The following is a 21,895-nucleotide window of genomic DNA, read 5'->3' as shown; positions in this document are numbered from 1 at the left end:
GATAGTTCAGTATCAGCAAACACGAGGTCCTAAATTCATCCCCAGCACCCATGGGGAAAAAGCTGGCATTTGGTAGAGACAGGCAGATCCCTGGGGCTCTTTGGTCAGCTAGACTCACCTAATCATGAGCTCTAGACCAGCGAGAGATAGTCTCAAAAAAACAAGGTGGATGGCTCCTGAGGAACAACACTGAGGTTGTCCTCTGGCCTCTACATGCATGCTCACACAAGCACAAATAATGTTAAAAGGGGCCACACACAGACACACGCTCTCTCTCTCTCTGTGTCTCTTTCTTCCCCTTCCCTCTATCTCCACCAGCCTACCCTTAGTGGACCATATGCTTTATTAAAAATAGTTACAAATGCCATCATCAATCTGGGGACTGGAGGAATGGCAAGGAGAGAGGGAGGGGGTCCTCATCCCTCCTGGGATCCTCCTCTGTACCCAAACCCAGCACCACCCAGGGCAAGGGGCCAGCCAGCTGGGCAGGACTAGAGCTGGGCTGGATGTGGGGGAGGTACCCAGAGAAAGTTTCTCCTTGTCTCACAGGTAGAAAACGGGCAGAGGTGGACTGGTGTCTCCATCTCCTCCATTTATAGATATTTACAAAAGTCAAGAGCACAGACCACAGTCATGCAAAAGAAATGCGCCCCTCCCCCTCCCTAGACCCACCCTGCCCACCCAGAACCCAGTGATGCCCCCCCCCAGTAGTCCAGCCGCCTTCCTCAAGGTCCTGAGAGCAGGGGGGGAGCGCATCCTTGAAGGGTCAGCGGGGAAAGGGTGGAAGGTCTAGGGGTCCAGAGCCACCCCTGGGGAGGTGCTGGGGGGCTTAGGCCAACAGGGCAGAGTACTTGGGTCCTTCTGAGTCCTGGACTATGCAGGCAACAGGAAGGGATTCCCCAGTCTTTGAAACCCCCACCTTCCTCCAGGTCCACGGAGCCAGGGTCAGCATTGTCCTGAGAGCCGAGGCAGGTCTGGCATCCCACCCCTGAGGCTCTTTCCGGAAGTGAGGAGGGCAGGGCCTGGAGGTCAGATGGCAGACTCCCTGCGGTAGGAGATGTTGTCCAGTGGGAGGGTGGCTTGCATGCGCTCCAGATCCAGGTGGCTGCCAAACTCAAGCATCCGGATGATGCCTGCCTCCTCCTTGGAACCCGCCTCCAGTCCCAGGCCCGCAGCCACCGCAGCCGCAGCCGCAGCTTCCTCCTCCATCTCCTCTTCCTCCTGGCTCATGAGAGCCAGCTCGTTTTCATAGCAGAAGGCACTGGGCGGGGGCGGCGGGGCAGGCAGAACCGTGATCTTGCTCTCCTGCAGCTCACGGGCAGAGCAGCAGGGTGTGCCAGCCACCTCGTAGGTCTTGTGGAAGCGAGAGTAGTCCACTTTGTAGTGGCTCTTCTCCTCAAAGACCACAGGCTCAAAGCGGTGGCCCCACAAGATCTCACTGGCCAGGTAGGAACTGCGGGCTTGCGTGGTCATAGCCGTGGCCTCCACCATACCCTCTAGGATGACCACAATCTCGAAGTCCTCCGACTCCAGCTCCTCCTTGCCCATGCCATAGAGGGGACTGTCCTCGTCAATCTCGTGCACGATGATGATGGGCGACACCAGGAAGATACGGTCCAGACCGATGTCATAGCCCACGTTGAGGTCCCGCTGGTCCAGCGGCAGGTATTCACCCTCCTGGGTCATGTAGGGCTTGATGAGCTGGGCCCGCACGTGGGCCTCCACGATGTGGCTCTTACGCAGGTTGCCCACGCGCCACATCAGGCAGAGCTTGCCGTCTCGCACCGAGATGACCGCATGATGACTGAACAGCAGCGTCTGTGCCCGCTTCTTCGGCCGTGCCATCTTGGCCATGATAGTGCCGATCATGAAAGAGTCGATGACGCAGCCCACGATGGACTGGACGACCACCGCGATGACAGCCAGTGGGCACTCCTCTGTCACGCACCGGAACCCATAACCTATGGTTGTCTGCGTCTCCACTGAGAACAGAAAGGCTCCCAGAAAGCCATTCACATGCATGATGCAGGGCTTGGGGGCCGTTGGGACTGCCCCTCCATTCCCCCCTGGACCCCCCGACGTGGGCACCGAGGGGCTGGCCTCCAGGTCACCGTGGAAGAAGGCGATGCACCAGAAGAGGAGGCCAAAAAAGAGCCAAGAGACGAGGAAGGCGGCAGAAAAGATCATGAGCATGTAGCGCCAGCGCGTGTCCACGCAGGTGGTGAAGATGTCTGCCATGTAGCGCTGGGACTTGTTGCTCAGGTTGGCAAAGTAGACGTTGCATTGGCCGTTCTTCTTAACAAAGCGGTTGCGGCGTTTCCGCCGGGGCACATGGGCCTGCCCGTTGCGGCTGTGTCCGTGCATGACCTGAGGCCGGCGTGGTCACCTGGGGAGACGCAGGGCCTGTGGAGCAGAAGGGACAGGTGAGGTGCTGGGGAGCGAGGGGCTATTGAGGGAAGACCCCCTCCCCAGAGACTCTCAGGACCAGAAAAGCCCACACAGGAGCTCAAGATGTGACAGAGAGGGTGGTCCTGTGACCAGGCCTAAGCTTGTGGCTGACCCAACCTCAAGACCGGGGTCTGCCCAACCAGGAAATGAAGGCCGCCAGAATCCAGGTCCTAGTCCCTGGTGCTCATTGTGGCTCTTACAGCTATTCTTTGCTACTGTTCTGGAAGTTTCTTGATATGCATCATCTTTTTCATTTCAGTTTATTATTGTTGTTGTTGTGGGCCCGAATATGGCATGGAGTCCTTGTCTCTTCCACTGAGGAATTGAACTCACACCAGTAGGCCTGCATAGCAAGCACTTTTATCATGCCCATTTACCTACCTGGACTTAGCCTCCACACTGGCCACCTGGAGCTGTTTCTTGCCATTAAATTTCTCTTTTGCACTAGCCTTGCAAATGCTCAGAGCTCTAGTGGCTAATGGTTACCACTGGGTGAGGGACTACAAAGGAAGACTTAGGCCTTCCCCATCTCTTCAGGAAGTTCCCCTGGACGGTACTAGGGTCTGCTGCCCCACATCTTCATCTGACCTCTTCTCTTGGATCATCTCTCTCAGGGTTGCTATGAGCCACTGATCCCCAGATTCTTGTCCTGTCCCCAGGCTTGCTGAGAGCAGGGCAGGGACTGCCTGAGTGTTTGGTGTGATGATCAAGATGGAGGAAGAACCCGGAGCTTTGGGCCTTGTTTGGGCACCACTATCTACAGTGGGCTCAAAGAGGGAAAATGGACTGCTGGAAAGAACATGGATCCAGATTTGGGGGATGCGGGGTGTAGGGGTATGTCAACATCAGGAGAACTCCTGTGTGAAGACTGGGTGTGGGTGAGGCAGACACACCTCCTGTCTCCTACCCACCTCAGACCATTCAGTTTCCCTCTCTGAGCCTTGACTTCCTCATCTGTAGAATGAGGATTAAAATCTCTACCTTATGAGACCTCAGGAGACAAAACTCAGTCACCCTTCTGCTTCCCACTTCCTGGGAGCCTGTGAGGGGCATGCAAGCAGGCCTGGCCAAGGTCGCCAGCTGTTTCAGCAGAGGCATGTCACCCCCATATGGCAGGCCCACCAGCTGGACTCACAGAAGGCAGACTCTCAACCCAGTGCTCCCTGCCATTGAGGCCCTAACACCAAGTTGATATTGCCTCACCGCCCCCCCCCCCAGGCTGGCAGGGCCAGGACAGGGCCTGGCTTCCTGATAATATTTTGGCCCAGAATTATATAAGGCTGGAAGCTTCTATTTTCTGTTCTATTCTTCCTGGTCTAATTGTGCATCTGCGGCAATGTTTATACACTTCTCTGGTTCAGGACAACTTGGTTGCCGCAGCAACCGGTGCGCGCCAATGCTATAATTTAGAGATCAACAGCCTGGGAGCCTGCCTCTTCCCTTGCCTCTTCCTCGAGTCTCCCTTTCCCCCTCCCTCACAGCCACCCTACCCGACCCTGCTTCTCCCTTTCCTGCCCACCCCAAGAGGCTCCCTGGGCTCTGATTCTGGGCTAAAGTCTCGGATCTGCCCTGTGATGGGACAAGTCATAACAGATTGAACCTCAGTTTCCTCATCTGGGACAAGAAACCAGTGAGCTGAACAAGAGGAATATCCATCAGGCTTTGTAGGTGTGGCCCCAATGCTATACTGGTCCTTCAAAGCTCCAAACTGTACCCCGGGTTCCCCTGATACGTCTTACTGAGTTCTTCAACTTCTCCATCAGCACCAAAGACATATAGCAGAGGAACACATGGTAGCCCCAAATTTAAGACCCTTGTTCTATGGCTGAGGCCAAAGAGGCCCAGAGATGGAAGGGAGCTGCTGAGGGTTTCAGAGTGAAGCAGGCAGGCCCACCCCAAAAGGTTGCTCATACCCACCCTAGTATTTAGAAAGAGAGCCTTTGGGGCCTTCCTCTCTGAAGGGGTCTAGGGGACCGAGGCCAGGAAAGAGAATATGCCAACCCCACCATGACAGGCTCTTGATCACTTTTTGCACATCTGCAAGAGGCAAAGGGGACAAGGCATGGCATGTGGGCCTTTGATGGATGCCACTGAGCTGTCCAAGGAATGTTCTGCCCAAGGCTGCTACCGTAGGATACAAGGGGCCCTTGGCTCTTGGTTGACAGGGCAGGTTCACCAGTGCTGCAGAAGCAGCTCATCCTGGGGTCCACCCACAGAAGGGTTCGGGGCAAATGACTGAGGGAGCCCCCCCCTCCGTGGCTCTAGGCTACTGGGGCCCTCTCTCTCAGCACTGCCTACAGCTCTGATTAGTGGGTGGAGGTGAGGGAGCCTCTGCCAGTCCATGGCCAGCATCGGCCCCGAGACTCTATACCTCCCCACACCAGACACTCATTCCTTGTTCAACACTCACTCCTCACCCTGTCCCATCGTCTGCCCCCACAGTCCCATGGGCCCCTGGGCATCCTCTCAAGTCCCCAGCAGTCTTTCAGCCCTCTCTGTGCCTTCCCCATGGTGGGTTCTTTTTTTTTTAAGATTTAATTTTATTTTTATTTATATGTATGTGTGTGTGAATGTGTGTCATTTTTGTGTATGTAGGGTGCCTGAAGAGACCAGAAGTGGATGTCAGATCCCATGGAGCTGGAGTTAAAAACAGTTATGAGCCACCTAATGTGGGTGCTGAGATCTGAATTCGGGTCCTCTGAAAGAGCAAGAAGTGCTCTTAACCACAGAGCCATCTCTCTGCCTCTCACCCATGGTGTTCTTTTTTTTTTGTCTTTTTGAGACAGGGTCTTCCTGTAGCCTCCAACTGGCCTGGAACTCACTATGTAGACAAAGCTTGTCTCTATCTCACAGAGATCCACTTACCTCTGCCTGCCAAGTGCTGGGATTAAAGGTGTGTGCCATCATGCCCAGTTCATGGTGGGTTCTTAAGGCTTTCCTATCCCAGTACTCAGCTGTGCATAAGTCCCCAGATCTGTCCCCTTGGCTACAGAGAGGAGTGACTGTGTGCAGCCCAGCTTCATGGAGCCCCTCATGGTGATGGCCTGCTCAGATCAGCAGGTGCTCTGGCCACTGTTGGCTCTTTCAGTAGGGACATGAGGCTCACCTGCTAGTGCATGGGCTGAGCACACAAAACTTTGCCAGTGGGAAGTGCCAGATCAGCATTGTTTCCACGTGACAACTGCATGGACGTGGCCAGGGTCTCTTCTGATCACACAGGGCTTCTGGGAGAAGGCACACAAGCCAGAGGGAAAGCTCAGAGGAGAGACACAGAAGGTAGGATGGGACACGATACTCCTCCTTTGAGTAGAATTTATTTTGATAAAGGAGATCCTTGTGGGTCCAGGCGGCAGCAAGACTCCTATCATAGACCACATTGTTCTGGAAGGCCAGTCTCCACCCTGCACATAGAATATGCACTGAAGGATGGGGGCAAGGGAGAAGGGAGGTTGGACCCCTCTGCAATGCCTTGTAGAAGGACCTCTGTCAAGTTCTTCCCTTTTTGGCCTTGGTGCCTTCCTATTTGTCCTCCAAGATTGCCTTGGGCTTTTTGATGTCACAGAGCTTGTATAAAACAGTAGAAACGGGGAGGTGAGGTGGCCCAGGGCTTCCCCAGCTTCAAGGGCAGTCTGCCTGAGCTGTAGGAATGGAGTCACCCCCTTTCTCTCAGATTGCATCCTGAGGTAGTCCAGTGGCAAAGGCTCTTTTAGGAAGTGATGTCCTTTCTTTCTTGGAAAGATGAAGTGACAATGCTATACATACTTCCAAACGTTCGTCCATTTTTATTACGTTTATTTGTGTGTGTATGGGGCACATGCAGGCCATGGCATGTGTGTGGAAGTCAGAGGACAACTTGTGGTCCTTAGTTTTCTCCTTCTACCATGTGAGAGGACCAAACTCAAGTTTCCAGTCTTGGTGGCATGCGCCTTTACCTGCCAAGTCATTTCACTGGCTATGTTTGTTTGGTTTTTTGTTTTTTATTTTTATTTTTTGTCTTTTTGAGACAAGGTCTCTCTGTAGCCCCAGCTGGCCCGGAACTCGCTATGTAGACCAGGCTGGCCTCAACTCACAGAGATCTGCCTGCCTCTGCCTCCCAAGTGCTGGGATTAAAGGTGTGTACCACCATGCCCAGCTCCCATGTGTGTTTTTTAAGACCTGGTTTCTGGTAGTCCAGACTGGCTTCAAACTTATGCAGCTGAAGAGGACCTTGAACTCCTTATCCTCCTGCCTCCCCTTCCCAGGTGCTGAGATTACAAGTATACACCATGCCCAGTACTTTTTTTTTTTTTTTTTTTGAGACAGGTAGTCTGGGTTGGCCTCCAACTCCCAGAGATCCACCTGCCTCTGCCTCCTGGGGATTGGGATTAAAGGGATGCACTACCATGCCTGGCCTTTTTTTTTTTTTTTTTTTTGAGACAGGTAGTCTGGGTTGGCCTCCAACTCCCAGAGATCCACCTGCCTCTGCCTCCTGGGGATTGGGATTAAAGGGATGCACTACCATGCCTGGCCTTTTTTTTTTTTTTTTTTTTCATATTCTATGAACACCCAAAATCTAGAAGCACTTATTCCAAACTTCACCGTACAAATGCAGTCAGAGCAGATTCAGGGGTGACACAGCAATTCAACCGCTGCCAGTGGAAACTCAGGCCTGGGGCAGTGGGAGGCATGAATGGACCCACAGGACTGTCATGACTGGCCTCATCCCTGTTCTGTCCCACATCCTGAGGAATTAGAAGATCTTACAAACCTGCCCTCCAGGGGACCTGGAGTTTAGGTAAGAGCACCCTGCTCCTGCCGTTTCTTAGGTTTTTCCCTAGGATTTTTAGGGCAAGAAATGTCCTCTACCCACAATTCCCTATGTGAGAGGAACATGGTAAGTCTCAGTACCCAGTAAGCTGAAGGGACAACCATTTCCCCACCCCCACCCCCACATCCTGGCCACCTGTGACAGAGTGAAATACACCTCCCTGGGAACCTCCGTCAGCCCCCTCCCGGCCCAGCAGTAGCCCCAGCCCTCTGCACTCAGCTGCAGGGCCAGGAGGGCAGTGGAAGTGCCATCCTGCTGGAGCTTTTTTTCCACGTGATCCCTCCAAGGCATTGTGTTGGTAAGACAACAGGGGAGGTGACAGGACCTGCTGGAGGTCTCATACCTCTGGCCCTGGGAACTTGTCTCTGAAGTTTTTCTCAGAGATAGAACACTCTGGAAGTGCAAACACCATGACAGGCACAGCCTTCCTGTCTCACTGAAGCATCATTGAGTCTCTGTTTGGCTAATGTCTATTTTTTAACCAGATACTGAAACACAAGAAAGTTCAGCTGCTCTTCCCCACATGAGGAATGACAGGCTCCAGGGCTGGAGAGATGAGCATGGTGACCACACCAAGAAGTAGCAACACGTCCATCCAGGTCTGCCTAGCCCTGGTCTGTGACCTGCCCTAGTCCCCAACTCTCGTCCTTGTCCCTGGCCTGCCCTGGTCTGTGGCCTACCCTAGTCCCCAACTCTCATCCTGGTCCCTGGCCTGCCCTGGTCCCTAGCTTTCCCTGGTTCCGGGCTTCTAGCCTCCTTTACCAGCAGTGGTGCTCTGCTCGGTCTGGTTCCCCTGAGGCCCTGCCCTCGGCACTGCCAAGTTTTGGTTCTCCCCTACTTCCTTGCTGCCCCCGAAGGCCAGGCCCCCTCCCTCCTCTGCAATCCAGCCCCACCTCCTCTGCACCCTTTCACCTTTGCTATCTCACTCCCATTTGGCTTTGGATCAGCTTTATGAAAGTGACCCACTGGCTGCACCCATATGCTTGGTGACGCAAGACCTAGTTCTCTATCTCAGCTCTATACCTGCTTTGAGCCTGAGTGTCCCTGTCTACGCATGGAGACAGTGATCAGAGTGTTGACCTCAGCAGGGTGATCCTAAGGACTGATGCCCTGAGAAGCCTCCCACCCCACTGTGGCCAGAGGGACCAGCACGTACTGCAGGTAAAACTCCAAAGGTGGTGATCAAGATACAGTGACTCAGGGACACAGGATGGGAATTGAGACAGCCCTGCAGGTCTGGCTCCACCACACATGGGTTCTGGACAGGTATACCCTTTGTTCTGTGCAAAGGAGGGATGGTCACAACTCCTTGAGTCGGAAAACAGGCACAGCCTGCCATAAGGCAGTGAAGGGAGGGTCCTCCTAGTTGCTAGACCCCTCGCCCCCCTCACCCGAGCCTCAGGCAGGCACCTGGGATGGTGAGCTTCCCGAGGGTGGGCAGATTACCCTGGGAGAAGTGGAAGGAATTCACAGCAGCATCTCATTTCCTAGCCTTTGAGGGTGCAGGACTACCTCCAACTCTAGCTTTGAGGCATCTCAAGCCTGGACTCACTAGGCTAAATGGGGGTCCTTTTTCATTCTAACACATGGGCGTCTGAAGTGGGTTAGGGACTCAAAGCCCCAGGCAGGTGAACTGTATGCCTCAAAGAGTAAAGGGGGAACTGAAGACAGAGCTAGTCACAGGGGACATTGTCCCTACCTGGCACAGCCTTCTGCAGGCCTCTCCCTCCTCTCTAACTTTCCCTCCCAATGATAAAGCCTCAAATCTGGAATCTCAATACTATTTTTTTATTATTTTAATTTTTTGTGTATGAGTGTATTGCCTGCATGTATGTGAGTGCACCTATGTTGTGCAATGCCTCAGAGGGCAGAAGAGGGCTTCAGATTCCCCTGGGACTGGAGTTAAGGATGGCTCATAGACATCATGTGGGTGCTGGGAATTGAACCCAGGTCCTCTGTAAGAGTAGTCAGTGCTCTTAACCACTGAGCCATCTCTCCAGCCCCAATACTACTATTTTTAAAATGCAGTGCATGTGCACCTGTGTGCATGTGGAAGCCAGAGAACAGCCTTGGATGTCGTCCTCAGAAACACCATCCACTTCATTTGAATAGGGTTTCTCACTGGCCTGGAGCTCACAGAGTAGGCTAGGCTGGCTGGCCAGTGAGCTTCAGGAATCCTCCTGTCTCTGCCTCCCCAGTGCTGGGATTACAAGCTTGTGCCACTACATCTGACATTTTTATGTGAATTCTTGGGATGGAACTCAAATCCTCTTGCAAAGCAAGCACTTTACTGACTGAACTCTTCCAGGCCCTTCAAACCACTTTGTGTCTGTTTGCGTTCAGGCAGGTTATGTCACCTCTCTGGTCCCTGCATACTCCATCAGCAGGTAAAGCTAATTCTAGATCTCACTGCCTAAGACTACAGAGGAAATAAATGGGATAACACATACCACTTGCCCGCACAAGGTAAACGATCGATACAAATGTGTATTACTCAGAGGATGAATATTCCTGCTCTGGATGCCAGAAGGTATCTCAAAGAGTGGGCAACCCACCCATACCCATCTATACCATAAGGTTGTCATCCACACTGCCCTGGGAAGCAAACAGGCAACAGCAGTGGCTCCCTGAATGGAATCACATAGACTGGGCTCAGTGGGGCCACCCCAGAAGCTTCACCCACACCTCTGAACCTCAGCATCTCCATTCACAATTGGAGCACAGCAGTGCCTCTTGCACACAGCACACACAGCTCACCCGGTGGCCCCGAAGGTCAGTGTAGACTGTCACCAAATTGCCACACAGTGTCTATCGTGCTGCCTCCCTGTCCCCAGCCTTCCTCTAGACCCTGAAATCCCACTGTACACCTGCTCCTCCCCCCTGACCAAAGCTGTGACTGCAGAATCCACAGTGAGCATTTAGTTCATATTCACTCTGCGCTGGAGACGTTCAGAGTGCTTTGCACTGATCGATTCCTCCCAGCCTCACGGTGACCTCAGAAAAGGTATTCTTATCATTCCTGTTTTAGAAGTTAAAAGACCAAGGCACAGAGAGGTTCAACAGCCTGCTCAAGGTTACACAGCTCATAGGTGGTGGAGCCAAGATGCAGACTCAGGTGGTCTGCATCAGAGCACACTGACAAGGCATGCTGTCTTCCTGTCATACCACGTTTACTTCTGCTTGACAAACATCACTGAGTCCTACTGTGTGCTGGGTTCTGTGAGGTCAGTCCTACTGGGGAAGGAAAAAGTGGGCCAGCAGATAAGCTGGAGCAAAAGCCAGGACACACAGGGGTGTCTGGTCTCCAGAGGAGCTGAATAGTTCCGCACCCTCCCTGGCCTCCCAGCCAGAACATTTGCCAGGTTGTAAGAGCTGGTGGCCGGAGGACCCAGAGGCCACTTGCTGCCACCCACAAGCTCACATTTTGCTGCCCCTGCCCTTGATGCGGCATAAAGGGACCAATCTAGATGTCTGTGCTCCTCTCCCCTGCAGGGATTTGAAGGAGAGCTGGTTTCCAAAGAACTGCCAAGGCAAGCTCTGCCCCTCAGTGGTGCGGGCTTTGAGCTGCCTTCCTGTGGCTTCTTGGGTCCTGCTCTTCCTCCGAGTGGCACACCTGCGGAGGGCAGACCAGGCCTGGACTCCCTCAGATTGTAATGAATCCAACTGGAGATCTGAAAGAGAGAGGCGTGGCATGAGATAGCAGATGAAGGAACCTAACTCAAAGGCAAATGGGAACCAATCAGAAGTGTGTTAAAAATGGAGTATAGAAGGTTCAGGAAGAAATTTGGTGTGTTGAGCTGGCAAGATGGATGACCAGAAAAAGGTGCTTGCTGCTAAGCCTGACAACTGAATTTGATCCCAGGGACCCATATGATAGAAGGAGAGAACCAACCTCCACCAGTGATCTCACACACACATCTATACAAAATAATTAGTTAATTAATTAAATTTTTTTTTCAGGGCTGGAGAAATGGCTCAACAGTTAAGAGCACTGGCTGTTCTTGCAGAGGACCCAGGTTTGGTTCCCAGAACCCACATGGTGGCTAACAACTGTCCATTACTCCAGTTCCATGGAACTGGATCCATCCAGTGCTCTCTTCTGACCTCCAGGGGCATTGCACGATACAGGTGCACTTACACACATGCAGGCAATACACTCACGTGCATAAAAACAAAATAAAACAAAACAAAAAACAAAAAAACCCAGTCAACTAGGCATGGTGGCACACACCTTTAATCCCAGCACTTGGACCTAGAGACAGGCAGATCTCTATGAGTCTGAGGCCAGCCTGGTCAACATAGTGAGACCCTGTCTCAAAAAAAAATTTTTTTTTAAAGAAATCTTGTATGTTGAGAATTTCCTCCAGGCCCAGTTGTAGCAGGCCTGGCAGGGCTGTGAACTGCCTAGAGTGAGGCAGGAGGTGGTCAAGGCAGTGGCTCATATCCTCAGGGCCTCAGGAAGCCAGAGAGAAAATTATCTGGTTTTGTCTTTTAAATTTTTACAAGAAATCTTTTAAAAATATTTTATTTATTTTTATTTTTTAAATATTTTATTTATTATTTTTATCTTATGTGTGTGAGTGTATTGCCTGCATGTATGTGAGTGCACCTGTGTCGTGCAAAGCCGCGGAGGTCAGAAGAGGGCGTCAGATTCCCTGGAACTGGAGTTAAGGACGGTTCGTAGCCACTATGTGGGTGCCGGGAATCAAACCCGGGTCCTCTGCAAGAGTAGTCAGTGCTCTTAACCACCGAGCCATCTCTCCAGCCCCTTATTTATTATTTTAATCTTATGTGTATACGTGTATTGCCTGCATGAATGTAAGTGCACCTGTATCATGCAATGGCTGCAGAGGTCAGAAGAGGGCGTTGGATCTGGAACTGAAGTTAAAGACAGTTGTTATCCACCATGTGGGTACTGGGAACTGAACCCAGGTCCTCTGCAAGAGCAATCAGTGCTCTTAACTACTCAGCCATCTCTCTAGCCCCTTCACATGAAATTTCTAAGACAAATTGAAATAAGGACTAGTGCACTAGCCTTGTGCATCTTCACCAGGCATCTTAGAAAGCAAATGTCCCAGCCAGGTAGTCGCATCTAGAATCCCAGCATTCAGAACACTGTGACAGGAAGATACCTGAGTCTGAGTCCAGCTCAGACTATATGGTGAGTTCCAGGCCAGTCTGGGCTCAAACAGTCCTTATACATCCTCCTGTGTCTGACCTTGACCACCTATTAGGTCCGCAGATTCTAGGCTTTGGGTCGCATCACCCTGTGCATTGAGAAGGGGCAGCAGCCTCTATTTCCCAGAGCCTCTGTAGCTGCTGTATGGGGTCCAGTTGCAAGCAGAAGGCATTAACAGTGGTGTGGAGCTGCCAGGATGGTGGGAGTGGAGCTGGAGAGAAGGAAAGGGACTGGGGACATTCCAGACAAAGCCTACAGGATTTGGAGGCTGATCAGATGTAGAGGCAGGGAGGGAGATGTCAAGTGATATGCTGCAGGGAACTAGTCCATGTAGTGGTCTTGGGCCCTCCAGATGGAGCTGTACAACCATCAGTTGCTACTGGTCTCCAGAACTTCTGGATGACTGTGAAGAGTGTGGGGTCAGGTGTGAATGGGCAGAGGAGAGAGAGGGTCTCAGACCCAGCCAGAATCCACAAGGTGGGAACTCAAGCAGGGTGACCCCCTGACCTACCTAGCCAGCCCCCTGAATTCACATGTAGCTCCCCAAGATGGGAAATACCTTCTGGGTTGGGGGAGGAATGAAGCCCAATGGGCCCAGAGCTGAGGTGGCCCAGGAACAGAAACAGACATGACCCACACAGAGCCCATGTCTGTCCAAGATGGGTGTGGAGGAAAATGTCCTCGTCACTGCCCATCCCCCAGTGCTGCTTCATCCCTGGTTCTCAGCAAACAAGACTGTCAGCTTAGTGGGAGCTATGGTGGTGGTGGTGAGGTCCCTAGAGCCTTGGGGAGTTGGGGGGCTGCTGTCTGTCACTGAATATAAATGATTGGCACCACCTACCACCTACGGAACAGATACACGGCCCAGCGTGGTGGTGGTGCGACTGTAATCCCAGCACTTAGGAGGTAGGGGCAGGAGGATCAGGAGTTCAAGGTCATCCTTGGCTGCAAAGTGACTTTGAGGCCAACCTGGGTTACAGGAGACCCTGTCTCAATAAATAAATAAATATTAAAAACAAAACCAGAAATGGTATAGGAGAACTGGGGGCTGCAGAGCCAGGCTGGGTCCTCCCCTTGCCTCTGTCCTTGCTCTGGGCAGCTTTGCCCAGGCCTCCACCGAGGGCAGCCCTGCCTGCGCCGTCTCCTCTCGCAGCCGGAGACTGTCACACAGTCACACACGCACACGTGGGGAGCGAGGCAGGCAGCTTTGCTCTCTGCAGCACGGCTTGGAGGCAGCCCAGCTGCCCATCCATGAACGGCACCACGCAGCCACGGAAGCCGAGGAGGCAGCTCTTTCGGGAGACATGTGGGTCTTCGAGATGTATTTTTAAGTGAAAAAAGGCACCAGCAATGAGCAGAGAGTAGAGTAGCTACTGCTTGTGTGAAAAGGGAGAGAGGAGAAATTTATAGCTACACGTATTTGCTTGTCTCTGCTTGTGTCTGGATGGAGACCCAGGAAACTGGTGACACTGGCTGCCTCGAGGGAGGGGAAGCAGGTGGCTGGGGATGGGGTGGGAGGCAGACTTCTCACTGTTTTTTCATTTGTGTCTTTTTAATTTTAGAACCATCTAAATGTATTACCTATGGAAAAAATATCCACGAGAAGTTTTAAAATTAGCACTGGACATATGTGTATTTGTCAGAGAAGGGTCACAGCATTCGGAAGGTCTTCAACACATAGTATGATCCCAGACAGTCCAGGAACACTTCTGCTAGGGCTATGTGACTTTGCAGAAATGCTTCAACTTCTCTGAGTCACATCTACAAAGTGGGGAAGAGCCCCCACTACTTAGAATACTGCAAAGATGAACAGTGGAGGGCAGGGGGTAGAAACTGTAACGGGCAGAGGGCAGGGAGTGTAAACAGTAAAATGCAGAAACTGTTCTGTGCGTGCGTGTGTGTGTGCGTGCGTGTGTGTGTGCGTGCGTGTGTGTGTGCGTGCATGCGCGGGCATGTGTGTGGGTGTGTGCGTGCGCGTGTGTGTGCGTGCGTGCGTGTGTGTGTGTGCGTGCATGTGTGTGTGTGCGTGTGTGTATACGTGGTACAAACATGCTTACCTCTATCATTCCCATGTGGGTACATTCAGAGGCCAGAGGTTGGCATCAGGTGTCTTCCTTAATTGCTCTTGTCCTTATCTTTTGAGACAGGATCTCTCACTAAACCTGGAGCTCACCATTTTAGCTTGACTGGCCAGCCAGTCTCCCAGGATCTGCCTGTCTTCACCCCCTAGTGCTGGGGTTATAAGTACATTACACTGTTTTTTACAAGTGTTCTGAGGATCCAATCCACAGCAAGCATTTTACCTACTGAGTCATCTCTCCAGAAGCCTCTCTTGAAAGGGTGACTTGTGCCTGTTATTATCCCTCTGCCCCCTAGGGATCCTCTGATGGAAGCCTGTGGCTAGCCCCCATCTTGCTCCTGGTTCCTCCAGACCTGACAGCCTTTCTCAGGTTGCCCTGCCTCCTCCAACCTCTATAGGCCACATACCCTTGAAGCACAGGCTCAGCCCTCAGCCATCACCATCAGTTGTGGACCTCCCTCCTCAGCTTCTCTGCTGTCCTCCCTGTGATCTCATCCAGTCCTTAGCCTTAAAATACCAGCCGGATCTCCCTCACTCCTGTTCTGAGTGCTTGCTGACCGGCTAAGAGGCATCTCAAGCCATTTACATCAGGAGTGAGTGGTGCTCCCATTGCCTCCAGCCTTCTGTTCAATCTGTGAACTCTCTCGGGGTGGTTCAGGCTGAAACCCTGCACCTCCTCCTCTAGCCCCTGAAACCCAGAGGCAGGGAGGGAACACACTCAGCATACACTTTGGCTGAGCACCAGCTGTGCTGTGGTCCTCATCCCAGCTGTGGAGTCACCCTATGAGGACTCAGGAACAGGCAGGCCCATAGGACTGGGTCCTGGATGTTGACTCCATCCTAGTCACAGCCTCAACTCTAGTCAACACCTGCCTTCTGGCCTCCCCGGCCAAGGACTCCCACCTCTCCCCAGCTCCCAGGCTCCCAATGGCCCTCGGAGAAATCTGGGCCCAGACAACATTCTGCCCTTACACTGACCTTGCCCACTCCACTCCCCATCCTAACCTTGGCCACACAGCCCCATGGTTTTTCTTCCTGTCCTTTGAACACACCAAGTTGTCCTGCCTCTCCACTGGTTGTTCCTGTAACTCTGGCTGAAATTTTTTGTGGCTCTATGGCTCCTAGCCCCGTCCCACTGGGGTATTGATTAAGAGGCTGTGGGCTCCCAGAGGTCTCCAAATCTCCCTTTGTATCCTCTTCTTCTTCACAGACCTTATGGACCCAACTGATGCCATCGGCCAACACAGGGCCCTTGACTGTTCATCCTGCCAGAGCCTGGCGCCAAATAGACGCTTCACACACATCTGACAAGAGACAAGGACGTGAGATCCATGCAGCCTGTCATAATTCCCATGAAGGGCCTGAGCAGGACGATGTCACAGAATGTGACAAGCTATTTTTGACGCTGTAATGAGGGAGCAGAGGTGGCCCTGAGCACAGACCAGGAGGAGACCTTCTGTGCTACTGTACCTCAGGACACGGCACAATGGCTGTGAGCAGAAAAAATGGGGGCTGGGACAGCTGAAGTCTGGATGTCCCGGGTAGAGGGAAGTGACAGGCATGACCCAAGAGCCTGGACTCCAGGGAGAAGCTGGAGAAACAGGAACAGAGCTTAAAGGAGAGGGCACAGCAGACAGAGGCCTTGGGAGGGCTAAGGGCAGTGGTCACACTGCTCAGCCCCTGCTCCTATCCCAACACCATTCAGTAACAGCCAAAGGGCTGTGGCTAAGGGAACATCTATGTGCTTGGCTGAGTGCCACGTGTTTACTCATAGATTTGGACCATCTCCCCCACCCCCACCCTGGCTCCTAAGGCCAGGGACTCTCTAGTTCCAGCTAAACCATTCATTCATTCATTCATTCATTCATTCATTCATTGTCCTGAAGGCATCCCAGGTTGGCCCAGCACCTGCCTGTCTGGCATGTCTTGAGCATGGCAAAGAGCCGTGCCTTGGAGAGTGTGCTGTGATATTTTGGGCACCCACTATGTGCTGGGGGAAAAGAAGTGAGTTCTACCCAGGCCTACTTAGTTCAGATCTTGCGAAGCATCTTATTAGAGGACAGGACTCAAAGGGTCTATACAGTCAGGAGAGTAAAGAGATGGTCCCTAGGAAGATGTGAGAAAGATGGAGCAGAGAGGACGTCAGGCAAGGCAGAGGTAGGAATACCGCCCAGGTGGACTAAAGCCCTGGGATGGCTATTCACAAGTGGCTAAGGATCTGGGCTGACTGAGCTGCTGTGTATACAGAAAGAGGTTGCTCTGAGGTAGAGCCACAGCTTCCTGGAGTTCTTGGTACTTAGTCCCCAGGAGCCCAGGGCCAGGGAGAAAAGAAATCTAAGTATCCAACCAAGTCTCTACCAGGGCTGTCTCTGGGATCTCGACCAGGGCTGTCTCTGGGATCTCGACCAGGGCTGTCTCTGGGATCTCGACCAGGGCTGTCTCTGGGATCTCTACCAGGGCTGTCTCTGGGATCTCGACCTAGGGCAGCGACTTTTCAGTTCTAATCAAGACCCAGAGTAAAAGCAATATACTGTTTATACTATGTGTCACTGATAAATAGACACAATCACAAAAACCCCTTACCCTCACTGCCTGAGTATTTTTTGAAGTGTTCTTTTGTTATTTCATTTTTGAAAAGTAAGTAGTATCATTCAGTCCCTTCTGTAGCCCACAAACAGGCCAAGCCCTGCATGTGACTTTGTTATCATTTTGGGTTTTTTTTGTTTTGTTTTTTTTGAGATATTTTGTAACGGAGGCTGACTCAAACTCAGCACATAGCCCATACTGGTCTTAAAACTTGTGATCCTCCTGTCTCAGCCTATCAAGTGCTCAGATTATAAGCAGAAGCTGTCACATCTAGCTCTTCCTTCATTTGACTTTAAAAGCTCTGGTCTGAAGGGTGATGAAGGGCTGAGAACCACTGGAAAGAGTCATTAGGGCTTGTTTCAAAGCCAGGTCTGATAGGACAGAACATACCTGGCATCCCTGTTCCTGGAGAGACTGAGGCAGGAAAACTACAAATTCAAGGCTAGCCTGAGCTACAGAACAAGTTCAGTCTAGGCAGCTCAACAGTATCCTGTCTCAAAACACAAAGTGAAAGAAAAAGACATGGGGGCAGGCTACAGATGTAGCTCAGTGGTAGCACACTTGCCTAGCATGCTTGAGGCCTGGGGTTCAATTACTGTACTATAAAAAACAAACAAAAATATCTACGGGTGATACCTCAGGCTCAGGGAGGGAGGCAGAAGCACAGGGACTTCTCTTTTTATTTTTTTCTTTCTTTCTTTTGGTCTTTTTGAGACAGGGTCTCCCTCTAGCCCTTGGAACTGGAACTCACTATGTAGACCAGGCTGGCCTTGAACTCACAGAGATCCACTTGCTTCTGCCTCCCCAAGTGCTGGGATTAAAGGTGTGCACCACCACTCCTGGCTTTTTGTTGTATTTCTTAAGGATATTTGGGGACAACAGGCTATTTGACCCCTGGACCTGTGAGACCCTATAACTGCAGTTCTCATAAGACATTCACTTTAGGTTTTGGGTCCCTTCCCCTTGCCTAGTGCCTTCTGCTGCCCCAGCAGCTGCCGTTCAGCAGTTACTCACACACCTCCCAGGACAGGCAGTCCAGTTGGCTGTAGGGAGTGAGGCTCAGCTGGGTAAGAGATGCAGCTGAGGACTTAGGGACCTGGGACAGTCTTCGTGTATGATCCTAGCTCTCTTTGTCCTGCCTGTCCCCTCTCCTTTCCTGCTCAGTCATCATCCGGTGTCTGGAGGATGGTCCTGTTGCCCAGCAAGGACTTTTCCAAGGTCAGGTGGCCTTAGGATCTGCAGCTGCATGGCCTGGTGCCCACTCAGTGCCCCACCCCCACTGGATCAGGTCTGGGGATGGGAAGACATGGGTGGGGTTCAAGGACAGGGCTCAGCAGGGTAGGAGGGGCCAGATATCAAGTGACTAGAGTCAAAGTATCTAAAAGTAATTGTTGTTGTCTATACCTCCCCTGTATCCCCTAATCACTGACCCCCCCATCCGTATCTGTCTCCCAGGCCCATGATGTCTTAACATGGGCAGGACAGAGGGAAACTCATAGTGGGGTGGGGAGAGGCCAGATGGGAAAACTTGGTACCAGCTCCACCACTTCCTTGAGTTGGCACAACCCTGCCCTAGGGCTGGATCTCTTAGTGAAGGTGGGACCACCTCCACAGGACATCTGGCCCCTCCTCTCTGTCCCCTCTCATCCCTGTGGTCAATGGAGTTGGGACTCCTGGCAACAAAGAGGGAAAGAAGGGGAAAGCCAGGCACATTTCACTGTCCCCATGTCCCCACAAGTGGCCTTTGTTTCACAGAGCTCAGAGAACTTCCCAGAGGGGACAGTGACCTGGTGAAGGTCACAAAGGGTTGCAAGTGGCTGAGTGCCTTCCTTCTACTGCTGTGAAGGTCTTTTTTCCCCCCTTCTCCAATCTAGGGGCTTGCTCAAAAGAGGAGTGTGGAAAGATCCAGTCCCCCTTCCCCTCCCCTGGTCCCCAAAGATACAGGCATCTGAAAGACAGAGGAAGGTGTCAGGGGCCCCAGAGCTTGTTAGGAGCAGAAGCAGGTCCAGCCCCAGCTCTGCCACCTTCATGAGGCAAATGCTTATCTGACACTAGGCAAAGCCGTGTGGTCTCTGAGCCATTTCTACCCCCAGGGTGGATGCTAGAGGGAAGGCAGGTGAATAGATGCGGCTAAAGTTAAGGTGAGGTTTCTCTTCAGCCCAGTCCCAGGAGCTTCTCTGCCACCTGTACCTACACTCTACCTCCTCTGGGGATCCCACTACTCTTGGGCATCTTTAACCTATGCTCTCAGTAGGAGGCCACCATGACAACGCTGCCTCTTTGCATGACTCCTCTGGGGTGAGAAACATGGAGGACCACCCTTCTTTGTGGCCTATAGGGACCTGCGCTCTAACCTGATGGTATCTCACAGGGGCACTTCATCTCACCCTGCCTACTGAGGCTACACGCTGGCTGAGGACTGGCCAGATAGACATGGGGAGGCAATCACAGAGAGAACGGGCAGTGCCAGACTGGAGGCAAGAGAGGGACCTGGGACTGTTGGGGGCTGGCACACAAGTAAGTCTTAAGGGCTGCCTGCAGACCTTGGGCAAACACTTGCTTCTTACTGAACTTTGGGTTTCTCATGTGAAAACTGGGGTGATGTGCTCACCAGACAGAATTGAGTGAGATTACACAGAAGTCCAGTACACTCAACTCACTATGTCAAGATGTCTAAGCGCTGGGGAGGTAGCTCAGTTGGTAGAATACTTGCCTCGTATGCCAAAACACCTCCGGTACTGCATAAACTGGATATGTGGTGTAAACTGGGTGTGTGGTGTACACCTGTAATCCTAGCACTCGGGAGGTGGAGGCGGGTGGACAAAAGTTCAAGGTCACTCTTGGCTATATAGTGAGTTCAAAGCCAGCCTGGGATATACAAGACCCTGTCTAAAATAAAATAACATAAATAAAATGACAATCTCTGTGTCACCCAGGTCACCAAGCAATAGCACCATCAACCCCAGCAATGCTCTTGTGCATGTGTAAAGCATTCAAGTGTGTTGGTAGGAGGCTGTGAGAAGGCAGAGGGAGGCAAGACAGGCAACATAAGGAGTCAGGGCCCAGCCCCAGTACCCCCCATTTCCCTGGCCTGAGTGCCCTGAAACAGAATCACGTCCTCAGGATCAGGCAAAACCCATATTCAAATTCAGTCCCACATCCTTCCCACCTGTTTCCAGCAGCTAGCCACTCCCTCTAATGGAGCCTCAGTTTCCCCTTCTGTAAATGAGAATTAATCATGCCCTAAGTCATCCAGGTTCACCCAGGAACCAAAGGGCTGGCTGTGGGTACAGTACCCACCTAGGCCTTTGGGAGTTGGAGTTTAAGACCCAGAGCTAGCTTAGTGTGAGCCCCCTGCCCCCTACCCCACGCCCCACCCACCACCCATGAGCGGAGCGCGCGCCTGCAGGAGCGCGCATGTGTGACTCAGGCTCTATTCATAGCTGAGCTCTGCCAGCTGCAGTATCACAGGCGGAGGGGCCTCGGCCCATGTTATTATTACAATTACCATGTGAATTAAAAGTTTGAGCAGCGATCAGCCCACGTCGCCAGGGAAGAGGGAGCAGGAGAAAAATAAAGATGAAAAAGAAGAAGAACTGAGCCTGGAGATCCCCCCACACCCCAAGGAGGGCTGAGTCTGCCTGAGGAGGCTTAAAGGTTATGCCAGCCCCCAAGGTTCCTGCCTGCCCTTTGCCAGGGCCCTGGGTCCTGGTGAGGAAGGGAGGAGCATTTTGAGATGACAGCCCAATGGCAGCTACTCGAGGGCAGATAGATTGTTCTTTCCAGAGTTTTGTCACACTATTGGGCAGACCAACCTCAGAATGGGTGATTAACTGACCTAAGGTCACACAATGAACTACAGTCAAGACTACTGTCTATATTAAATAGACTCTGTCTATTTTTGTCAGGCTGGTCCAACACTCTGCACACCCCACCCCCACCCGGCCAGACCATGACTGTGATGTCTATAGATGGTCCTAGGGGCAAAGCAAGAAGATCAGAGTAGAACCCGTTTTTTTTCTCTCTGCTCGCTGGAATGACAGAACTTGGCTCTCCTTCTGGAAGTCCTAACCCAAAGCCATCACTGTCTCTGGCTTCTGCACCCATATACACAATTATGTCACCATCCACCCAAAGTACCCTCCTCCTTACCCACTGATGCAGGTGACAGAGCCTCAGGCTAGATCTGTAAAATGAGTTTGTCCCGACGGTTCATGACTATGTCTGTCTCCAGAATGGAGGCCCCCAGAGGATTCCTGAGCAGGTATCATGCTGAGGGGGCGACTAGGCCATCTCCTGCCAAACCCCAGCCACTCTTCCTGGGGAAGCCCCAAAGACAGTCCCTAAGAATCAGATCAGTCTAAACTCAAACGCAGCCTCACCATACTTCAAGGTGTGTGACCTTGGTGCAGGTAACACAGGCCCTCTGGGCCAAAGGTTCTCCATCTGGTGAACATCACCAGTTAGGGGGTGCTGGGAAGATTAAGGGAGATTTTGCTAAAGCTCCTAGCCTAGTACCTGGTCAGGCAGTGTGTCTCTTAGCTGGATAGCAGTTGAGTAGTATGCACAGCTTCAAAGTGTATTTTTGGGAACTATCAAAGCCCTGAGGATTTCCAAGGTGGGGATGTCATTCACCCTCACCTATAAAGTGGAAGTCAGCAGGTCAAAAGGCCCCATTCTGCTTGATTGGTCCCAGAAACAAGGAGCTTACTTTTTCTCCAAACATCCTTAGTTACTCCCCACCTTTCCCTGCCTCCTTGGAGCACAGACTACCTGACTGAACTCAGACTCTGGA

General features: G+C 52.1%; 1 protein-coding gene across 4 annotated transcripts in view; it reads right to left on the bottom strand.

The window, feature by feature from the left end:
* Positions 1–572: 572 nt before the first annotated feature.
* Positions 573–21,895, bottom strand: part of Kcnj4 (potassium voltage-gated channel subfamily J member 4) — a 31,242-nt gene continuing 9,919 nt past the window's right edge. For all 4 annotated transcript variants that reach the window (XM_008851261.3, XM_008851259.3, XM_008851258.2 and 1 more), the window contains exon 2: positions 573–2,403. In XM_008851261.3, the coding sequence (XP_008849483.1) occupies positions 1,030–2,364 (1,335 nt within the window). In that variant the 5' untranslated portion in view covers positions 2,365–2,403 and the 3' untranslated portion in view covers positions 573–1,029. The remainder of the gene's footprint in view (positions 2,404–21,895) is intronic.

The sequence above is a fragment of the Nannospalax galili genome, unplaced genomic scaffold (assembly GCF_000622305.1).
Source record: "Nannospalax galili isolate Female #2095 unplaced genomic scaffold, S.galili_v1.0 scaffold445, whole genome shotgun sequence".
Classification (NCBI taxonomy): domain Eukaryota; kingdom Metazoa; phylum Chordata; class Mammalia; order Rodentia; family Spalacidae; genus Nannospalax; species Nannospalax galili.
The sequence above is the reverse complement of the archived record's forward strand: the minus strand, read 5'-3'. Positions and strand labels throughout refer to the sequence as shown.